The 19,379-nt window shown below is 47.4% G+C and overlaps 1 protein-coding gene across 4 annotated transcripts in view; it reads right to left on the bottom strand.

The window, feature by feature from the left end:
* Positions 1 to 987: 987 nt before the first annotated feature.
* Positions 988 to 19,379, bottom strand: part of fam151a (family with sequence similarity 151 member A) — a 41,295-nt gene continuing 22,903 nt past the window's right edge. For 3 of the 4 annotated variants that reach the window (XM_034195799.1, XM_034195800.1, XM_034195797.1), the window contains 7 exons: positions 16,098 to 16,187; positions 13,479 to 13,555; positions 12,998 to 13,134; positions 10,238 to 10,402; positions 8,402 to 8,508; positions 7,771 to 7,950; positions 4,214 to 5,317 (listed from right to left, as the gene is read on the bottom strand). In XM_034195799.1, the coding sequence (XP_034051690.1) occupies positions 4,997 to 5,317; positions 7,771 to 7,950; positions 8,402 to 8,508; positions 10,238 to 10,402; positions 12,998 to 13,134; positions 13,479 to 13,555; positions 16,098 to 16,187 (1,077 nt within the window). In that variant the 3' untranslated portion in view covers positions 4,214 to 4,996. Of the gene's footprint in view, positions 1,046 to 4,213; positions 5,318 to 7,770; positions 7,951 to 8,401; positions 8,509 to 10,237; positions 10,403 to 12,997; positions 13,135 to 13,478; positions 13,556 to 16,097; positions 16,188 to 19,379 lie in introns of those variants that run through there. The other variant, XM_034195798.1, reaches the window with a different exon arrangement.

The following is a 19,379-nucleotide window of genomic DNA, read 5'->3' as shown; positions in this document are numbered from 1 at the left end:
GTCCCGGGGTGAATCGTGGTGCAGGGGCCCTTCTCTTTTTGACCACAGGGCGATGCACGAAGATGGTGGGTATAGCCTCTGCTCTCAGCCTAGTCTTGCCCTTTTTTGTCTTGACAAACTGGTCTGCATCAAAATTTGCCTGCGGAGTGACTTGAGGTTACTTCACACACAGAACAACTGTGTCTGAATCTTGTCTGCCCACATAAATATTCCATAGTGGTTGAATACACAGTATTAGGAAACACTTTATACTTACTGGACATGTTATACTCATTACATACTGTATATAAAATATGACCAAGAATGTGAGACAACTTTATAGAAATTCATATCACATCTGTTACTGATGCCATTTGTCATACTTTGTTAAACTCACAAATAATAAAGTTCCATAACTTCAGTTGGGAACAAAGACCACACCTTATCTCCCCAAGGCAATTTCCCATCCAATAGGTGTGCTGTGTGTGTATAACCCTTTCTCCTGTCTGTTTATCCCTCTTTCAGCACAAGAACCAGAGGGGGATTCAATGGAGCCTGAATACCTGCACTGAGACCCTCACCCTGCACCCTGAGTCTCAACTCTGTGTTTTTCAAGCCTTTCCCTGTTTTTTTGTATTAAACAAAACATTAAGCTTTCCCAATGGTGTGGTTTTCGTTTTGTGAAAAAGTGCAAATGCAGTGTTTGTATATAATTACCTCACATATTTTGTTGCTGTTGGTCGTGAAATTGCTCCTGCTGACTTGAGCCAGCCATTTTTTCCTCCGCTCTGTGTCAGTGGGGAAGCCGTACATTCGTACTCCTTTCTCTGAGCGATTTGAGCATCCCCAGGCAGCACAGCAAACCATGGTGGCGACTAGGAGGCAGCACAGCAAACCAGGACAACACGGAGGAAAAGGCACAGACAAACTGCATGATATGCTATTCAATGTTTATTGAATTCCATGTATTTGCAATGGATGTTCCTAAAACAACACATTTAACATCATCATCATCATGCTGCTGCTGCTAGTCCTTTGATAGTCACCTGTCGGTCTCCTGTCCTTTCTGAAAGCCATAAAGATGACATTAGTCATTTAGATAACTTGTGTCCTCAATTACCATGGGATTACTGAAACTACCATGAATTTAAGAAAATGGTAGACATTAATCTAATCTGAATTTTAAAGCATTACTTTAGATCCCCTCCCTCTAAATATATCAATAAACATTAGAAAGTGATGCTCCTGACTACCATACAAGTTTAAGAAGATAATATTGGTTTTAAAGAATTCAAAGCTATAAATAAACAGCAACAGGCTCTTTAACCAAGGCACTGTTAGCCTACCATGTAAACTAGTTGTTCACACTAATCCTAATATTATCACTTAATATTAGCAAATTCTATTTTATTTTTTAAAACATATTGATGTAAATACATACACATATCGATTTGTTGTATAAATATTGCAAATCAAAACCTTTATTCACTAATAATTACCAAAAATCGTAGTTCTATCTCCTGTTATCAGTGCATTCACATTGCCCGCCATGAACTTCCGGGGAACGATCCTCGTCTACATGAACCACGTGACGATAACCGTTTTTGGACTTCCGTTGTCGTAACTCTTCTATTATACGGCTCTGGCCCACATGAGACTTTGAAATTTCGCGGGACAAAGACGCCCGCAGCCTTGAGAGCGAGGCGAGGCGAGTTGGCGCAGTTGCTCTCCACGGGCTGCGGAAGCGAAATGCTTGATGGGAAACGGCTCGCTGGTATCTCGAGCTGAGCGCTCATTGGTGGTTTTTACCACGTGCTGCTGATGAAACTCTCCAATTGGCTGGCAAAAGTTTGTTGTTGTTTTGTGTCAGTTTTATGTCGCCACATCCATTCCCATTTTTCATCATTGTTCCACAATGTTTATCATCATGAAATTAATATCTATATATTTTATACTATACTTGCACTGCTTACCGTTTTCATACTTTATATATCTTAGCATATTCATACACACTGTTCATACTGCTCTCAGGCTGCTGTGTATATCTAGTGTATTCATACCCCTCACTGTTTATTCATCATTCAATTCATTCTATATTTTATTCTGTAGATTGTGTACATTACTTTTCACTTTACTGCTTGTTGCACCTGGTTAGAAGCTAAACTGCATTTCGTTGTCTCAGTACCTGTAATATGTGCAATAACAATAAAGTTGAATCTAATCTTGAGCAGGAAGAAATGTATTTACTTAGTACATATCTTACATTAACGATTAAACACATGTGTGCATTCTTTATAAATGCAAACCGAGTCAAGCCGACTCCGGAGGTGGCGGTATGCACCTCAAAGTTGTTTGCAATCCGCCAAAAAACCGAGAGAAGAAGAAGACGAAGCCGACTCCGAGCTGTCCGACTTCAGGCAAGCTTTTTGAGACCTCCCCCGGCTGCGATCGGCTACTCTCGTCTACTTTCGAGGCGAGCCGCAACGCGTCTCAAACAAGCCTACTTTGTCCGTGTTTGGCTCTCTCGCCGCACAGTGAAGCGTTCCCGCATTGACGTCACTTCCGGCTTCCCCCAAAATTTCAAAATGAGTCGAAGGAATTTCCCCGCGATGTTCGAAATTATTGATATTTAACGGAACGGTATCGCTTTTTCTTTTTTAAACTGACGGTTCAGGATGACTAGTAGCCAAATATTTCATTGCACAACAGTTGTTGGGATGCTGTCACAGGCTCTTTAAAGGTCCCATGTCATGCTTTTCCGGTTATTACCCGTCCCCTTGTGTTATGAAGGTTTTTCTGCATGTAAACGGTCTGCAGAGTCAAAAACCCTCAAAGTACACCCTGTAGCGAGTACAACTCTAACACAGAAAATACCTGTCTATGCTGCCCCAGAACGCCTCGTTGGAGATTTCTCTTTTTCCATTTTTTTCTAATGTCCAAATGGACCAATCCGTGGAGCCGTTACGTCCGTGGAGCCGACACACACACTCAATCTTTTCTCAGCTGCAGCTCCGCCGATTTCTCCTCCCTGAGACGGCAAGTCTGTGCGTGAGCACACACACAAACTCCCAGCCAGGCTGCGGGTGTGTGTGTGAGCACACACACAAACTCCCAGCCAGGCTGCGGGTGTGTGTGTGGCTGGTTTCGGGCTGGGTTTCGCTGTGTCTCGCTGTCTCGCAGACGGCCACTGGGCTCACCGGCAGGAGCTCCAACAAGCCGTGTAGGACAGAGAGTGAATACACATAGGCTACTATACAGAGATGCTGTTTGAGAAACCAATGTGAGTTTGGAAAATTGCACAATGTAAATCTATTCTAGTAGACCTCAACAATGGAATTATGATCAGTAGAAATGGCCATGACATGGGACCTTTAAGTAACATTTTGAAATCAGGACTTTTACATTTAGTCGAGAATTTTATGACCATAGCAGGGGTAGACATTAATGGCTCGTTTCCACTGCAGCGCGTAGCACGGTTTAAGCGTGCCAAGCCTGGCCCGTTTTTGGTTGCGTTTCCACTAGGGGTAGTACCGGCTAACGGGTACTGTGTCACAGTTTTTCTCGCTCTCCAAAATCCAGGTTCTTTCCGGGCCAACAACCTGGCTGAATATGCTAAACTAGTGAGAGAATCGCTGGCAAGGGGGCTACAACTACAACAAAATGAATATATTTTACCGTGATTTAATTGTAATACACGTTTCAAAATGATGCCGAAGTAACAACATACTGATACCGGTTAGTAAAAACCATGAATTAATGCTTTGACAAGTCTGCAGACAGACGGCAGGCGAAAAACCTTTTAAAATGCGTGTTTTCTAAATGGAGCTTGGCTAAGCTAACGTTATATATGCTCCGACCGTCCACACTCACAACAACGGCCTACAGACATAAATAAACCAGCGACTGTATTCGCCATGACACAGGCAGTCTGTGGTTTGTACTTGTTTAACTTTTGTTTAGTTTCTGAACAGATATGAGGAGCTGTGAGCTCTGAGTGCTAAGAGCTAACGGCTGGTTATGTGGTTCGCATTGAAGATGACGTCACGGCTCAGCCTACACTGCGTTACTATAGTTACTGCCCCAGCTACTAAACTGTAATGGAAACGCAGCATAAAGTGAGCCTGGCCTATCAAGGCCTAACTATACCATACTAAGCCGTGCGAGGCCCTGCAGTGGAAATGCGCCATAACAGTGCTTCCGGGCCAGCGGGCCATTTATAATGTCTAGCCCTGCATAGTATTTGTACTTTTACTTAAGTAAAGAGTCTGAGACCAGAACCTTTCCAATAGTGAAATCTTGTCCCATGTGCAAAATCAGTTTGTAGAAATGTCATGAAAGTCAGACCAAAATGTCATGGTAATCCATCCAAAAGTATTCAGGTAATTTCACTAAAAGCCAAAAATGATCACTCCTTTTAGGGTTCATCCTGCGTGATTGTCATGTAATTGTTGTGAATGCACTTCATATCACTCAACACCTGGCATCAAATCTCAAATATATCTTTTAAAGTCAGTAGGACACAATCATTTACTGTTTAAAAGGTGATCTCTGAGACACCGCAGTCCGGACCGAGGTGGTGTACCGACCGACCGACCGACGGCTGTATCGTTTATCATTAGAGCTGAGACTAAGATTCTGTTTGTTCTGGGGCCAAGGAACAGTTTAACATGAACCTATAAATCCCACCGTTGCTGTTAGACGGCAGACAAACAATATCTTCATTCATGGTTAGAACATGCCCTCCGACCTTTCCTCATAACCATGATTTCCATCAACAAACTTCTCTGCTTTTGCAAATTAACAGGTATGAAAGATGTTACTACACATGTATGAGTGACATTCTTACATTTATTTTTTACAATATTTCCCCCTAACATCAGTAATGGGCCAGTATCAGCTGATAACATGTGATCATCAATAGATCATTGTGGTTTTTAAATACCAATATGCAATGATAGATACATTCATGTCTATTCACATGAAATCAATATATATAACAGAAATACCTCTTTAAGTGCTAAAATGGTGGGTTGGTCATATCCCTCCTCAGTTGGGATTGATCAGATGTCAGATACGGATGTGTTTTTGCTCTCTGTGTATGCCGACTCATAAATTCTTTTAAGCCCTCTAAAGCCCTGGTGTCCTCCTCCACTATAAGGTCGTATCTATCCGTCATGTCCATCAGACGTAGGAGCGTGAGACTGAAAGCTCTAAGCCCTGTTTGCAGTGATGCTGTGTTCACATGCAGAGCCACCCTCTGAGACACAGCAGGCAGGTTCTGCTGCTTCAGGACCAGCGTGACATACGGGAACAGCCTCTCTACTGTGGACACAAACACCTGGAAGACAAAGGACCTCGTTACCAAAGATGAACCTGAATGTTGGGAATTTTGTGGAACACAAACATGATTACAACACTTGAACAACAGCGTGATGTTCCTGCAAGGAGTTTTTTTACTGGTTATGAAACAGTCTCAATTTAATACTAACTCCTTTGTGACGTTCATCAGCAAATTAGACCATTAACAAGAAGCTGTTACAAAGCTAGATAACGCTTTGGGTAACTATAGGGAATTGGAACCGCGGTGCATTCTCGGGCGTAGCGGCCATCTGTGGAGGATAGTGTCTATATCAACAGCAGCAGCTACCAACTTATATCAGCGTTTCTTGGTCATCTGTGAGCGGTTTTGCACCTGAAATCAATAAATTGCCTGTAAAAAGAGAAGCTCTGGGCAGAAACAGAGGAGTGTTATTTAAAGGTCACCTATTATGCAAAATGCACTTTTTGATGTCTTTTATACAAATATGTGTCCCTGGTGCAGGAGACTCACAAAGTGTCAGAAAACAAAACCCTCTCTCTTTTCCTCCGAACCCACATCTCTAAAAACGTGGGTACAACGGAGCTGATCCAGATTTGCTGCAGACTTGACGTCATATCAGAAATGCGTGAGGTGTTTTGGAAGTAATATGGTCTGTGTTTACGTTAGCAAGCATCGCTAACACTCAGGGCTAAAGCTGTACTGGAGAGAATATGTGTAAAAAAGCCGGATATAAAAGGTCCTCACCTTGTGGTAAATTAGCGAGAGAAAAAGCGTTTGAGCTCCAAACTGTTTCAGAAATAATGCTTGATGTGGTTTGGAACATGATATGGAGTTTAATCACGGCAGCATTTTGCTGAGTTTCTGCTGGTAGACAGCCTTCTCTTCACAGAGCTCACTGCTTGCATGCGGATTAGTGATGTGTCGATTCTTTTGAACGGCTCTTAGGTACGAACGAGGGGAACCGAGTCGTACTTGGTGAGAGCCGTTCTTTTTATCGTTCAATCGTTGGTCCGCACTCACTGCCTGCCAAAATCCACTCGCCTTTTAAAAAGCTTGATTTTGTTCCCCACACGTATTCTGTGAAGACCCGCCCCTACTCTGATTGGTAGGTTTCAGCACGAGAAGTGAGATGGGGTGGGTCTTAACGGAATACGCGAGAGAGAGAAGTCATAACAAGTGGTACAGGACAAACAGACAACGTGTTTTTCCAATGGAAAATGAGCCAAACGCGAAAACGCAACAGCATTTGGATGCACTTCAACCAAAACCCAGGCAGTGATAATGCACACCATTTGTAAAGGAAAAATATCCTTTAAAGCAGGGTCAACAAATAATCTCCATCACCACTTAAAAACACAGTATCTAATATTAAGAGATGCGTGAATTTCATTCAAGGCAAGGCAACTTTATTTACTTAACACGTACAGAGGGTAAATTCAAAGTACATTCACTGACATGAATGACATGGATATGGCACCACCTTGTGTCACGTTTACAATGCAGATTATTGACATTAGGTCTGGCAATACAGTCAATCATTATCCTGGTGATTATTTCGTAGATAAACCTAGTAACCCCGCCCCCTCTAAAGAAAACGGCTCTTTTGAACGGCTCTTTGAAAGGAACGGAGCCATAAGATCCGGCTCCCTTCAAAGAGCCATAATTCCCATCACTAATGCGGATGCTCCAATGGGGCGTGGCCAGCAGCAGCTCGGTTACATTTAAAGTGCCAGACCCAGAATCAGCACTTTAGTAACGGCTGAAATAGAGGGGTATGAGGCATGCTACAATGGGTGATCTGTTTGGTATTTTGAGAAAAACACTTCAGAGACATATTTTGTATACATATGGCCCTATAATATATTACATGTCAGACGCTTTTATCTAAAGCGACTTACATACTCAATACTGTGGACAATACAGGAGCAATTTGGGGTGAAGTGTCTTGCCCAGGGACACAACGGCATGCTGACTGCAGTGGGGTTTGAACCTGTAACCATCTGATCCCCAGACCAAGGCTCTATCCACTGAGCCACACGCCTCCATTGTTCAAATATATTATAATATGGGAGTTTAAAAAATAAAAAAAGTTAGGCAGATCAAGATCTTAATGACACTAGACTAGACAGTGGTGCTCATGGGAAATGCAGTCTTAATTCAAGGATAACACTACCACTTTCTTCCACAGGGACGCCAAATATGTAGTAGTTGCTTTAACTACAGTATGATACATTAAGGACCCTTCCTTCCCCTGACACATACGTTTTAATATATTGGCCTTTTCTTATGATCTTTATATATGTTCGACGTTTCTATAGTGTTTCAATTTCAGTTTCGCAAAAAGCAGCTCAAAGTGCTTTTTTCTAAACAATAGAGAATACAAAATATGTAAACAAAAAATATATAAGCATGAAATGAAAACAACTCTGTGGTAATAAATCAATACCAACTGAAGTCAAGACACCGAATACCTGGTTGTGATCTGGGCTGAGTGGACCCTCCCTGCTGACCCACACAGGCCTGTACAGCTTCTCCTGGCTGTAAGCCGAGTGCAGCCGTGTGAGAGAAGCTTCCAGAAGCTGCTGAGAGTGGATTCGCAGGTAAACACCCCAGGGTGCCTCAGCTCTCTGGCCCAGCAGCTCCAGGAGGTCCTGCAAACACACAAGCACACACATTAGATTTAAAATTCATCATTATTCCACTACTTTTATGGCCCATTCCTTGCCTAGGGAGATTCAGAAACACAAGGTGGATAAAAGCAATTAGACATTACCAAAACAATCATGTTTTTCTTTATTTGCAATTTATACTGTAGAAAGGAGCACAAAGTGGTGTTCTCTAAAAATCAAATGTACTAAAGGCGGCCAACTTTGAGCAGTCTCATTAAGCCACTTGTTAGCAAACACTATTTTTATGACACTAGAAGCTTCAGGCATCACCAGATGGTATTTAGTATATACCGATACAACAAAATGTAAAAATATCAACTTCTGTTAACCACTTTGAAATGAGGGAACTCAAAGTGGTAAAATGCTAACTAATTACTGGAGCTTAGGACTCATTTCCGCAAAACTAAGAATTTCTTTAAATATATAAATATACCTCCAGTGTCAGGGCTTCCGAGCTCTTTCCAGAACCTTCCACCAGAGGGACTCCGGGTCGATTACTGTCAGAGACCACCTGAACCACCAACATACCCCCATCACCACCTGAAACACACACATGGTATAAACAGGACAGTAAATATGAACAGGGTTCGAGATTCAGTAGTTCTATGATTCAAAACACCATCTGTGTCCACATGTTAAAATGTTCATCCACACACTGAAAATACGTTATAAGTCAGTTCAAACTTTACAACTAGAATAACTAACCTCTATAGTGTAAATCACATGACACAATTATACCATAAAGATTTAATACAACAAATTGTGTTTTATTCATTTAAAGGAATCTGATATTTGAAATCCCTACTTCTCACACCATGATCAGATTATTAGATAAGATCAATTGGGTCTGATTAAAACTTTTTTGACCCCTCACTGGGGATATTATGTAGTTATAGCCGCTCAAGAGAAAAATATGACAATAACTGATTAAAGGTAGGGTAGGTAAGAATGGAGAAACCAGCTCGAGTGCGCTAGAATTTGAAAGTACACAACCGGGCAAAATCTGAGAAATCACAGAGCCCCTCCTCCAACACACACGAACGCGCACATGACCAATGAGGGCACGAGATAAGTTTGTGCACAGATGGAAGGCTGACAGGCAGGTAGGCCGTCCAGTTATCTGCCCGGTCTAGCTTTTTACAGTGCCACGACTTCCACAGATGAAATATTTGTATATATTTATTGTCAAAGCATTTAATTTATTCATTGCTATCGGGACGTTAAGAGCATTCCGTGGAATATAACAAAAAGTGTTTCTGAAGTGAATTACCTACCCCACCTTTAAGGGATAAATACAATTCTGCCTCTCATTCTTCCACCTCATAGCTCAACTAATCTCATTTCCTCCAAAGTCAAACTTGGAAAATGTATTGATTGGTTCTGGAGTTTAAAACCACTTCACAAGATTTCATAAGATGGTAGTGGGATTTCTTTAATGGGAAGTTTTTTATTGAGCAGTGCTCACAAGTGTCCTGTTTACCTGCATTACCAGACTGTCAATCAAGATAGACCACTCCCCTATGAAGCTTATAAAAGGTTTCCTTCAGCCTGTGCCCCTTCTTTCAGAGACTGCAGGCCCAACAAAGGAAACCACGGCGAGTCTGCACATGGACTTCACACTTGTTTGTACTTTAAACAATTGATGTGATTGTCTCTTATTTGTGACGATAGATTCCTATTGATTTATCCCATATTGTGAAGGGGGGTGCAGTTTAATAGGCGTGTAACACAGTGGACTAGTACGTTAGTGTTCGGATTAGGGGAACAGGTTCAAACCCCACTGCAGTCAGCATGTCGTTGTGTCCCTGAGAAACTTCACCCCAAATTGCTCTTGTGGGGATTGCCCACAGTATTGAGTATGTAAGTCGCTTTGGATAAAAGCGTCTAACAAGTCACATTTAATGTAATATTGTGAATGCATTAATGATTTAAGTAAATTTGACAGCGTTATGTAGAATCATTATTGTGTTGTGTTATATAAGACTTGTGTGCATTGCTTAGATTATTTTGTATAGAAACAAAATCCACATTTTGCCATCTACAATTCACCGTCCATCATCTAGACTTGAATAAAATGTTAAATGGCTTACGGATCCAGTGGTTAAATGTGAACTCCACCTGAGCTGTTCAGTGAACCACACCACCAACTATAGTTTTTTCAGAGTAACTGATGGCAGAGAAAATGCTTTGTTGTCAGTGCATCAACCAGTGAAAACAGAAAAGGATGAAAGTGAATGTGTTAATGTGGAAACACCATGTTTGTATCGACCTGAAAGTGTTTCCAGCAGGGAGGTCCGGTCAGTGACTCTGACCCAGCGGACGTCCAGGCTGCTGCGTCGTGGGGTCGTGGACAGGAAGTCACAGTTGTGATTTGGATACAGGAAGTCCATCAGGTCTCCTCCTGGATAGAATCTCCTAAGAAGTCCCTGCTGGCCTGGAACCACACGTCATATCTCAATAAGTGAACTGAAAGTTATTTCTAAAGAAAATAGTTTTTCACTTCTGACACACAAAACGGAAATAATGTACGATTGATCTTTATGAGCAATGACATGTAATAGCAATTTCTTTTTTGAAAAAATGTGAATAAAAAGATAAACTGTATACTGGTCCAATTGGTTAATTTTAAGTCTTAATATTCAAGTTAAGCCAAAACTGAAAAAGGCCAGCCAGCCAGCCAGCCAGCCAGCCAGCCAGCCAGCCAGCCAGCCAGCCAGCCAGCCAGCCAGCCAGCCAGCCAGCCAGCCAGCCAGCCAGCCAAGCCAGCCAGCCAGCCAGCCAGCCAGCCAGCCAGCCAGCCAGCCGCAGCCAGCCAGCCAGCCAGCAGCCAGCCAGCAGCCAGCCAGCCAGCCAGCCAGCCAGCCAGCAGCCAGCCAGCCAGCCAGCCAGCCAGCCAGCCAGCAGCCAGCCAGCCAGCCAGCCAGCCCAGCCAGCCAGCCAGCCAGCCAGCCAGCCAGCCAGCCAGCCAGCCAGCCAGCCAGCCAGCCAGCCAGCCAGCCAGCCAGCAGCAGCCAGCAGCCAGCCAGCCAGGCCAGCCAGCCAAGCCAGCCCAGCCAGCCCAGCCAGCCAGCCAGCCAGCCAGCCAGCCAGCCAGCCAGCCAGCCAGCCAGCCAGCCAGCCAGCCAGCCAGCCAGCCCGCCAGCCAGCCAGCCAGCCAGCCAGCCAGCCAGCCAGCCAGCCAGCCAGCCAGCCAGCCAGCCAGCCAGCCAGCCAGCCAAGCCAGCCAGCCAGCCAGCCAGCCAGCCAGCCAGCCAGCCAGCCAGCCAGCCAGCCAGCCAGCCAGCCAGCCAGCCAGCCAGCCAGCCAGCCAGCCAGCCAGCCAGCCAGCCAGCCAGCCAGCAGCCAGCCAGCCAGCCAGGCCACAGCCAGCCAGCCAGCCAGCCCAGCCAGCCAGCCAGCCAGCCAGCCAGCCAGCCAGCCAGCCAGCCAGCCAGCCAGCCAGCCAGCCAGCCAGCCAGCCAGCCAGCCAGCCAGCCAGCCAGCCAGCAGCCAGCCAGCCAGCCAGCCAGCCAGCCAGCCAGCCAGCCAGCCAGCCAGCCAGCCAGCCAGCCAGGCCAGCCAGCCAGCCAGCCAGCCAGCCAGCCAGCCAGCCAGCCAGCCCAGCAGCCAGCCAGCCAGCCAGCCAGCCAGCCAGCCAGCCAGCCAGGCCAGCCAGCCAGCCGCCAGCCAGCCAGCCAGCCAGCCAGCCAGCCAGCCAGCCAGCCAGCCAGCCAGCCAGCCAGCCAGCCAGCCAGCCAGCCAGCCAGCCAGCCAGCCAGCCAGCCAGCCAGCCAGCCAGCCAGCCAGCCAGCCAGCCAGCAGCCAGCCAGCCAGCAGCCAGCCAGCAGCCAGCAGCCAGCAGCCAGCCAGCAGCCAGCCAGCAGCCAGCCAGCCAGCCAGCCAGCAGCCAGCCAGCAGCCAGCCAGCCAGCCAGCCAGCCAGCCAGCCAGCCAGCCAGCAGCCAGCCAGCCAGCCAGCCAGCCAGCCAGCCAGCCAGCCAGCCAGCCAGCCAGCAGCCAGCCAGCAGCCAGCCAGCAGCCAGCCAGCCAGCCAGCCAGCAGCCAGCCAGCAGCCAGCCAGCCAGCCAGCCAGCCAGCAGCAGCCAGCCAGCCAGCAATTACATTGACTTTCATGCATTTCCTGGAGACTTATCCTAACCTTAGCCATAACCAACACATGCCTAACCCTAACCCTTAACCTTACCCTAATCCTAACCAAGTCTTCACCCTAAAATGAATGATTCCCCTCATGGGGACCTCCAATTTGTCCCCATAAGGGAGGCGAGTCCCCACATGTGACTATGTAAACAGATTTAGGTCCCCACAAGTATAGTAATGCTAGGCCACACCAGAGTCCTGCATCGGGTCGGGTACCCGCGGGAACCCGACGGGTGACCCGCAAAAAAGGTGATTCGCGGGTGGTATTTTTTCAAACGCTTTTTTCCGGGTTCGGTTCTGGGTAAAACAAAGATGATGGTCGCGGGTATTGCATAATAAATATATTAAAATAATGATAATTTAGTTTAATGTTTAAATCCTCAGACCTCTCCCCCGCGGGACCGCGCATAATCATAACCTCTGCAGCGCATCAATCTGCTTCTGAGCGCGCCACATTCGAAATGGCTGAGGTGAAGCTCTCTAGCGGAGAATACAGCATTTTCAATAACACTTCCTCAAGAGCGAAATCCAACGTCTGGGAGGCTTTTGGTTCCTAGATGGAGAAAATAACCAACATCCCACGCTTTTTGAGACAAATATGCAACTGCATGTGTTAATAATTGCACGTTTTCACTGCTCATATATAGGCTATGCGGGTTCGGGTCGGGTTGCGGATCTTGTGCCGACGGGTCGGGTCGGGTTGCGGAACTAATTGGCAATATGTGCGGGTAGCGGGGCGGGTTCGGTATTGCACGTCGCGGGAGCGGGTCTTGAAAATCAGACCCGTGCAGGACTCTGGGCCACACACACACACAAAATGTTTCATTCTTGGTCCCTAGGCTCCTGTTCCTAGTAACACAACCACATGTTGGTGTCTCACAGCTCCTTCTTACTTGCTGCCTGTCTGAATGCAGACAGAGTTGGTTCATAGATGTCGTAGTAGACTCTGGCAGGGTGGCTGTTCTCCCGGATGAACAGCAGGTCACTGATGTTTGGGTGGATGGAGCCCTGCCACAGCGTCAGACTGAACCTGGAAACACCAGAACACACTGTGTCATCAAGTGGGTTACCATTGTAACTGAACAAGAAAATATGAACAAAATCACAGTCACATTACTGATATTTAAAGTGTTATGGTTGCTGATGATCTTTTCTGTGTGGTCAGCACAACCTTTAAAATATGTTATGAACTGACGCGTGTTATAAACAAGTAGCCTACATAGTGAAAATGCAAACTGTGAATGATTCTGTGTGATTATGATGTGTTTATCACGTCGATGCCTGATCTGACAGACTGAGCAGTGAGTAATTCTTATTAATAAATGATTGATTTCCCCTCATTGTCATAATACAGATGGAAGGTGTCTGTGTTACCGTGACGACTGGCTGAGGAGCCAGCTGATGTGCTGCCAGCCGCCGCGACCCAACAGAGCATGGACAGGGAAGGTCACCTGAAGACACACATTATTTTACTGTACATTTTAAAACTCACATGGACTAGCTACCACATAATAGAGTTGTTGGAAAACATTGATAGGATTAAGGAACCAACATTGAGTTAGGGTTAGCCTCACGTCTCCTGCGTCTTGGTGTGTCAGGAGCATTAAGGCCCTGACATACCAGGCCGAAATCGTCCGTTTTCATTGGTCGGACGACGAAGCGTGCCCTGTTGCCCAAACTCAATTTGGTGTGTCCCGCACCGTCGGCCGTGACACGCCTTATTTGGCCTTTCATGGCTGCGTCGGCCACAGGCAGTCGGCCAAATAAATCACTCTGATCGCTTCCGCCTCTTGAGAGACTGTTGCTTGAGAATGTCTTCCACAAGCAACACTCCAATGGCTGATTTCGTACGTGCTCGGCTGAAAGCTTTGCGGTGTGTTCCAGTGCGACACATGGCCAAGACGCAGGAGAACACGGCGACGCAACAGTCGGCGTCGGCGAGTTCTCTGGTGACTGCTTGGTGTGTCAGGGCATTAACACACCAAGCCGATTTCGGCCGTCGATAGATGTCGGGCCGCCGATGAGCGTCGTGTCGCCCTACTCAGATTGGTGTGTCTTGGTGTGTCCCGCACCGTCATGTCTTTTCGGCCGTGCCGACACCTTCCGCCGCCGATTTGACATGTTGAATCGGAAGGCTGTGGCTAAAGGCCGTCGGCCAAATAAATCACTCTGATTGGCTGTTCAGCTAGCGAATCAGTGCATGAGAAGCGAAACGGAAGTGAGGGACCCAAACAAACTATTAAGAAGTCAAATCTGAGATTTCATTTAACTCCACCTCTCGACACAGGTTCGGGAAAGCCCCATGAGCTTCTCGCTGTAGAGTGAAAATGGAACGCACACGCTATTGTTCTTCTTCTCTCGGGTGTACCACGCAGTCTGTCTTCCGGTTGTTGCCTCTTTTGAATGACGAATACACACTACCGCCGCCTGCTGGTAAGGAGAGTTATTGCCACTCACGCATGCGCAATTCGTACGTGCTACTTGTCCGTCGGCTGAAGTCTTTGCGGTGTGTTCCAGTGCGAAACATGGCAAAAGACGTGAGGCGTGAAGACGTGAGGCGACGTGAGGCGACGTTCCGTCGGGAGGTGTTCTTTGGTGTTCTTTGGTGTCAGTTTGGTGTGTAAGGATCTTAAGGGACCTTACATCAACATATATATGTGTATGTGTATATACATATGTGAGTATATGGGTACATGTATTATTGTTATTATTCTTTATTTCCTTATCTATTAATTTTGTTTTAATTATCTTTTACATTACTGTATTTATACCTATATATGTATTTATTTACTTTACTATGTAGGACCGGGAGGGGGGGAAAGGGAAAAATATAGACTATATAAATGTATCTCATTGTGCCTGACTCAATAAAAAAAAAGATTAAAAAAAAAGAGGTAGGAGTAGCTAGAGAATGTTCTTGCGAATATTAGAAAAAAACAAAATAAGGGTAGGAGTAGCTGGAGGGCCTTCAGCCCTCATTAGAAAAACACTGAAGTCAGTAGAAAATGTAGCCAACATAGAAGGAGAAAGTCTCAAAATAGAACACGTTGTCAAAACATTGGGATGACAGTTTGAAGATGGAACAGCAGGGGTTAGGACTGTCTCAGTATCAAAAGGAGAAAGCACGTTCACATCTTTGGTCCAGTCATCCGGAGACTGGCCCCGGTTCTCATTCTTTTAAGAATAAAACTATATGCATAAAAAAAAACAAAAAAACATTGATAGAACATAATCTAGAATACGTTTTTGTTACTATATCTTTCACTTTGTTTTTAATTAAATTGAAAAACTCTTTTAATTGTTTTTATGATATGGGCAAATAATTATTCCTTTGCTGGGACTGCACACACAGTAGAGCTATGATTATGGATACAGATCCCACGGTTCTGCTTTAAAAAAAAGAACGTTTCCTTAAATTTGATTTTTTTTAAATGCAATAAATTGTAATATGTTGCCCCGCTTAAAGTAGCCCGTTGCATTTTATCCCAATGTATTATATTGTGACACCTATATCATTACAAAAATATTTACCAATTGAAGCTGTGTAACTCGAGCTGAGACAGATACTGCAGCTTGTTTCCAGTATTTCAGTGATAAATACAGGCCAAGGGAATGCAGCGTGTCAGCCATTAATTAGGATCTGGAACAGTTTGTTGTCAAATATTCCAACATAAATGCAGTACAAACCCCTGAAGATAATTTTTGACATGTCGGTATCTTTCTTTGAGCTTACAGCATAGCTATGTACCAGTGTAATGTTGAATCACATAATAACAATAACCTATACCTGATTACCGGAAATGCATTGAAGAGAAGGTCTGTAAGGCATGTACTATAACGAGTAACCGGCAGACACTGCTTTTTCTTTTGCTGTATAAATGAATCTCATGGGTCTAATACAAATGTCCTCTCCACACTAGAGTTGGGTACTCAATAATATAGGTGTATATTTTCTCCCACTGACGTGATGTGTGCAGGCCTTTTAAAGCTTACCTTCTGGGGAACATCTTTGATCATATCGTACATGTCCTTCACCATGGCCTCGGTGTAGGTCTTAGCAAAAAGTGGAGGTCCATAGAATACCTGTCGGAAACAATGCAATGTTAGCGAATCACAATCATTCTGACTAAAACCCAACTGTGGGTCTAAAGTAGAGCTTGCCATCCCATGAGGATGTAACAGCTGTTATACTGCTTTCTGACAAACAGAGTGGCAGCCTTGCTATCCTTTGCCTCTTTACACAGGTGGGCGAAATAATGTCACGCTTGGCCTGCGGGTGGCCTGAACGGAAAGACTTAACTACATCGCACTATACATACATTTCTTAAAACATTTATTTTATCAGCTTCTTACTATGAGTAAAAGGACTTTGGCTGTCTGAGGGGCAGGGGCATCAGAAATAAAAAGCATCAGCTGCATGCCAGGGGCTCCAGTACATAACGTTGAAAAAAATCAATTGATGGAATTGTGGAGTCATATTGATTTATCATCTCCTGAATTGTTCTCTCGTACCACTGGGATCATGACATTTTGATAATAGGTAATTGATAATTGTATAAATGATACCTGCTTTTAACCATCAGCATGTTAGCATCGTCATTGTTAGCCTGTTAGCATGCTGATGATCACAGCAGTGTTTGAAGCGTTGATACAGTACAGCCTTACGGCCCGTCTACACTACAGGCGTCAAAAAATGCTTTCAACGGTTCGCCCATTCATTTGAATGGGGTGACGTAGGATATTTACAAACTTCGCCGAACTACATTGTGGGTAGCATGGCAAGGCGTTGCAAGCATCGCGAGCGTCTATCGGCGTCAAAAGTTGAACAATGTTCAACTTTTGAGGCTCGATGTTTGCTCGAAGCTGGCGTCAGCCAATCAAATCCCGTTTTTGCAATTCCCGCCAGTACAAGCGCTAGCCAATCAAACCGCATGCAAGCTGGGAGAGCCAGACCGCAGTTCATTTCCTCATATTCCAAACGAGAAATTACGGTAGCAAATCACCCGGTTCTTTCCGACCAGAACTATTTACCGGGATACAAACCGGAGGAACCAGGCATGGAGGGAGGTGGCAGAGACAGTGGGTGAAACTGGTAGGTTTTCGCCTGTTTGGGGATTTTATATCCAGTTTACTTCGTTTTAACATTGCTATTGCTTGTATGTCGGGGGCGGGAGATTAATGTGATTGGTTGTTGGTCGCGTTGCTCGCAAAAAATCGCCAAGCTTCAGACACGCCCAGCTTCAAGATTTTTTTATGCCTGTAGTGTAGACGGGCTGTTACGGCCCCTACACACGGCGGCGTGCGTACGTATGCGTACGTATCACTAGGCTACCAGGTTGGGTGGAGGGGTCAGGAGGACGGGACTGAGCTGACCGCCCAGGGGCACAGCAGAGGACCAGGAAGGGATCTCGGGCGGACAGCCCGGGGGCAAGGCAGAGTTCAAAAAGGGTAATTCGGGCGGACGGCCCGGGGGCAAGGCAGATTTCAAAAAGGGGGATTCGGGCGGACGGCCTGGGGGCGAGGCAGAGTTCAATAAGGGGGATTCGGGCGGACGGCCTGAGGGCAAGGCAGAGTCTAAGGTGGGGGACTCGGGCGGCCGAGCATGAGGGCGAAGACCAGACAGCTCCGGAGGCCGGGCAGGAAAGCGCTGACGGGACAGCTCCGGAGGCCGGGCAGGACCCGGTGTCGGCCAGACAGGAACCGGAGCCGGTGGGACAGGCTTCGGCAGGATCCCCCACGGAAGAGGACCAGGAGTTGGCAGGACCCCCAGCGAGACATGTGATGTCGAGGCCTCCAACGAAACAGGACATGGGGTTGGCAGGACCCCCGGCAGGAGAGTAGTCGGCGGGGCCTCCAACGGCACAGGACATAGGATTGGCCGGACCCCCGGCAGGAGAGTAGACGGCGGGACCTCCAACGAGACAGGACAAAGGGTTGGCAGGACCGCCGGCAGGAGAGTAGTCGGCGGGGCCTCCAATGGGACAGGACACAGGGTTGGCAGGACCCCCGGCAGGAGAGTAGTCGGCGGGGCCTCCAACGGCACAGGACATAGGATTGGCAGGACCCCCGGCAGGAGAGTAGACGGCGGGACCTCCAACGAGACAGGACAAAGGGTTGGCAGGACCGCCGGCAGGAGAGTAGTCGGCGGGGCCTCCAATGGGACAGGACACAGGGTTGGCAGGACCCCCGGCAGGAGAGTAGTCGACGGGGCCTCCAACGGCACAGGACATAGGATTGGCAGGACCCCCGGCAGGAGAGTAGACGGTGGGACCTCCAACGAGACAGGACAAAGGGTTGGCAGGACCCCCGGCAGGAGAGTAGTCGGCGGAGCCTCCAACGGGACAGGACACAGGGGTGGCAGGACCCCCGGCAGGAGAGTAGTCGGCGGGGCCTCCAACGGCACAGGACACAGGGTCGGCAGGACCCCCGGCAGGAGAGTAGTCGGCGGGGCCTCCAATGGCACAGGACATAGGATTGGCAGGACCCCCGGCAGGAGAGTAGTCGGCGGGGCCTCCAACGGCACAGGACATAGGATTGGCAGGACCCCCGGCAGGAGAGTAGACGGCGGGACCTCCAACGAGACAGGACAAAGGGTTGGCAGGACCCCCGGCATGAGAGTAGTCGGCGGGACCCACAACGGGACAGGACATAGGGTTGGCAGGACCCCCGGCAGGAGAGTAGTCGGGGGACCCCCAACGGGACAGGACAAGGAGCTGGTAGGATCCCCAGCGGAACCTCCAATGGGACAGGACACAGGGTTGGCAGGACCCCCGGCAGGAGAGTAGTCGGCGGGGCCTCCAACGGCACAGGACATAGGATTGGCAGGACCCCCGGCAGGAGAGTAGACGGCGGACCTCCAACGAGACAGGACAAAGGGTTGGCAGGACCCCCGGCAGGAGAGTAGACGGCGGGACCTCCAACGGGACAGGACATAGGATTGGCAGGACCCCCGGCAGGAGAGTAGACGGTGGGACCTCCAACGAGACAGGACAAAGGGTTGGCAGGACCCCCGGCAGAAGAGTAGTCGGCGGGGCCTCCAACGGGACAGGACACAGGGGTGGCAGGACCCCCGGCAGGAGAGTAGTCGGTGGGGCCTCCAACGGCACAGGACACAGGGTCGGCAGGACCCCCGGCAGGAGAGTAGTCGGCGGGGCCTCCAACGGCACAGGACATAGGATTGGCAGGACCCCCGGCAGGAGAGTAGTCGGCGGGGCCTCCAACGGCACAGGATATAGGATTGGCAGGACCCCCGGCAGGAGAGTAGTCGGCGGGGCC

The sequence above is a fragment of the Gymnodraco acuticeps genome, unplaced genomic scaffold, assembly GCF_902827175.1.
Source record: "Gymnodraco acuticeps unplaced genomic scaffold, fGymAcu1.1, whole genome shotgun sequence".
Classification (NCBI taxonomy): Eukaryota; Metazoa; Chordata; class Actinopteri; order Perciformes; family Bathydraconidae; genus Gymnodraco; species Gymnodraco acuticeps.
The sequence above is the reverse complement of the archived record's forward strand: the minus strand, read 5'-3'. Positions and strand labels throughout refer to the sequence as shown.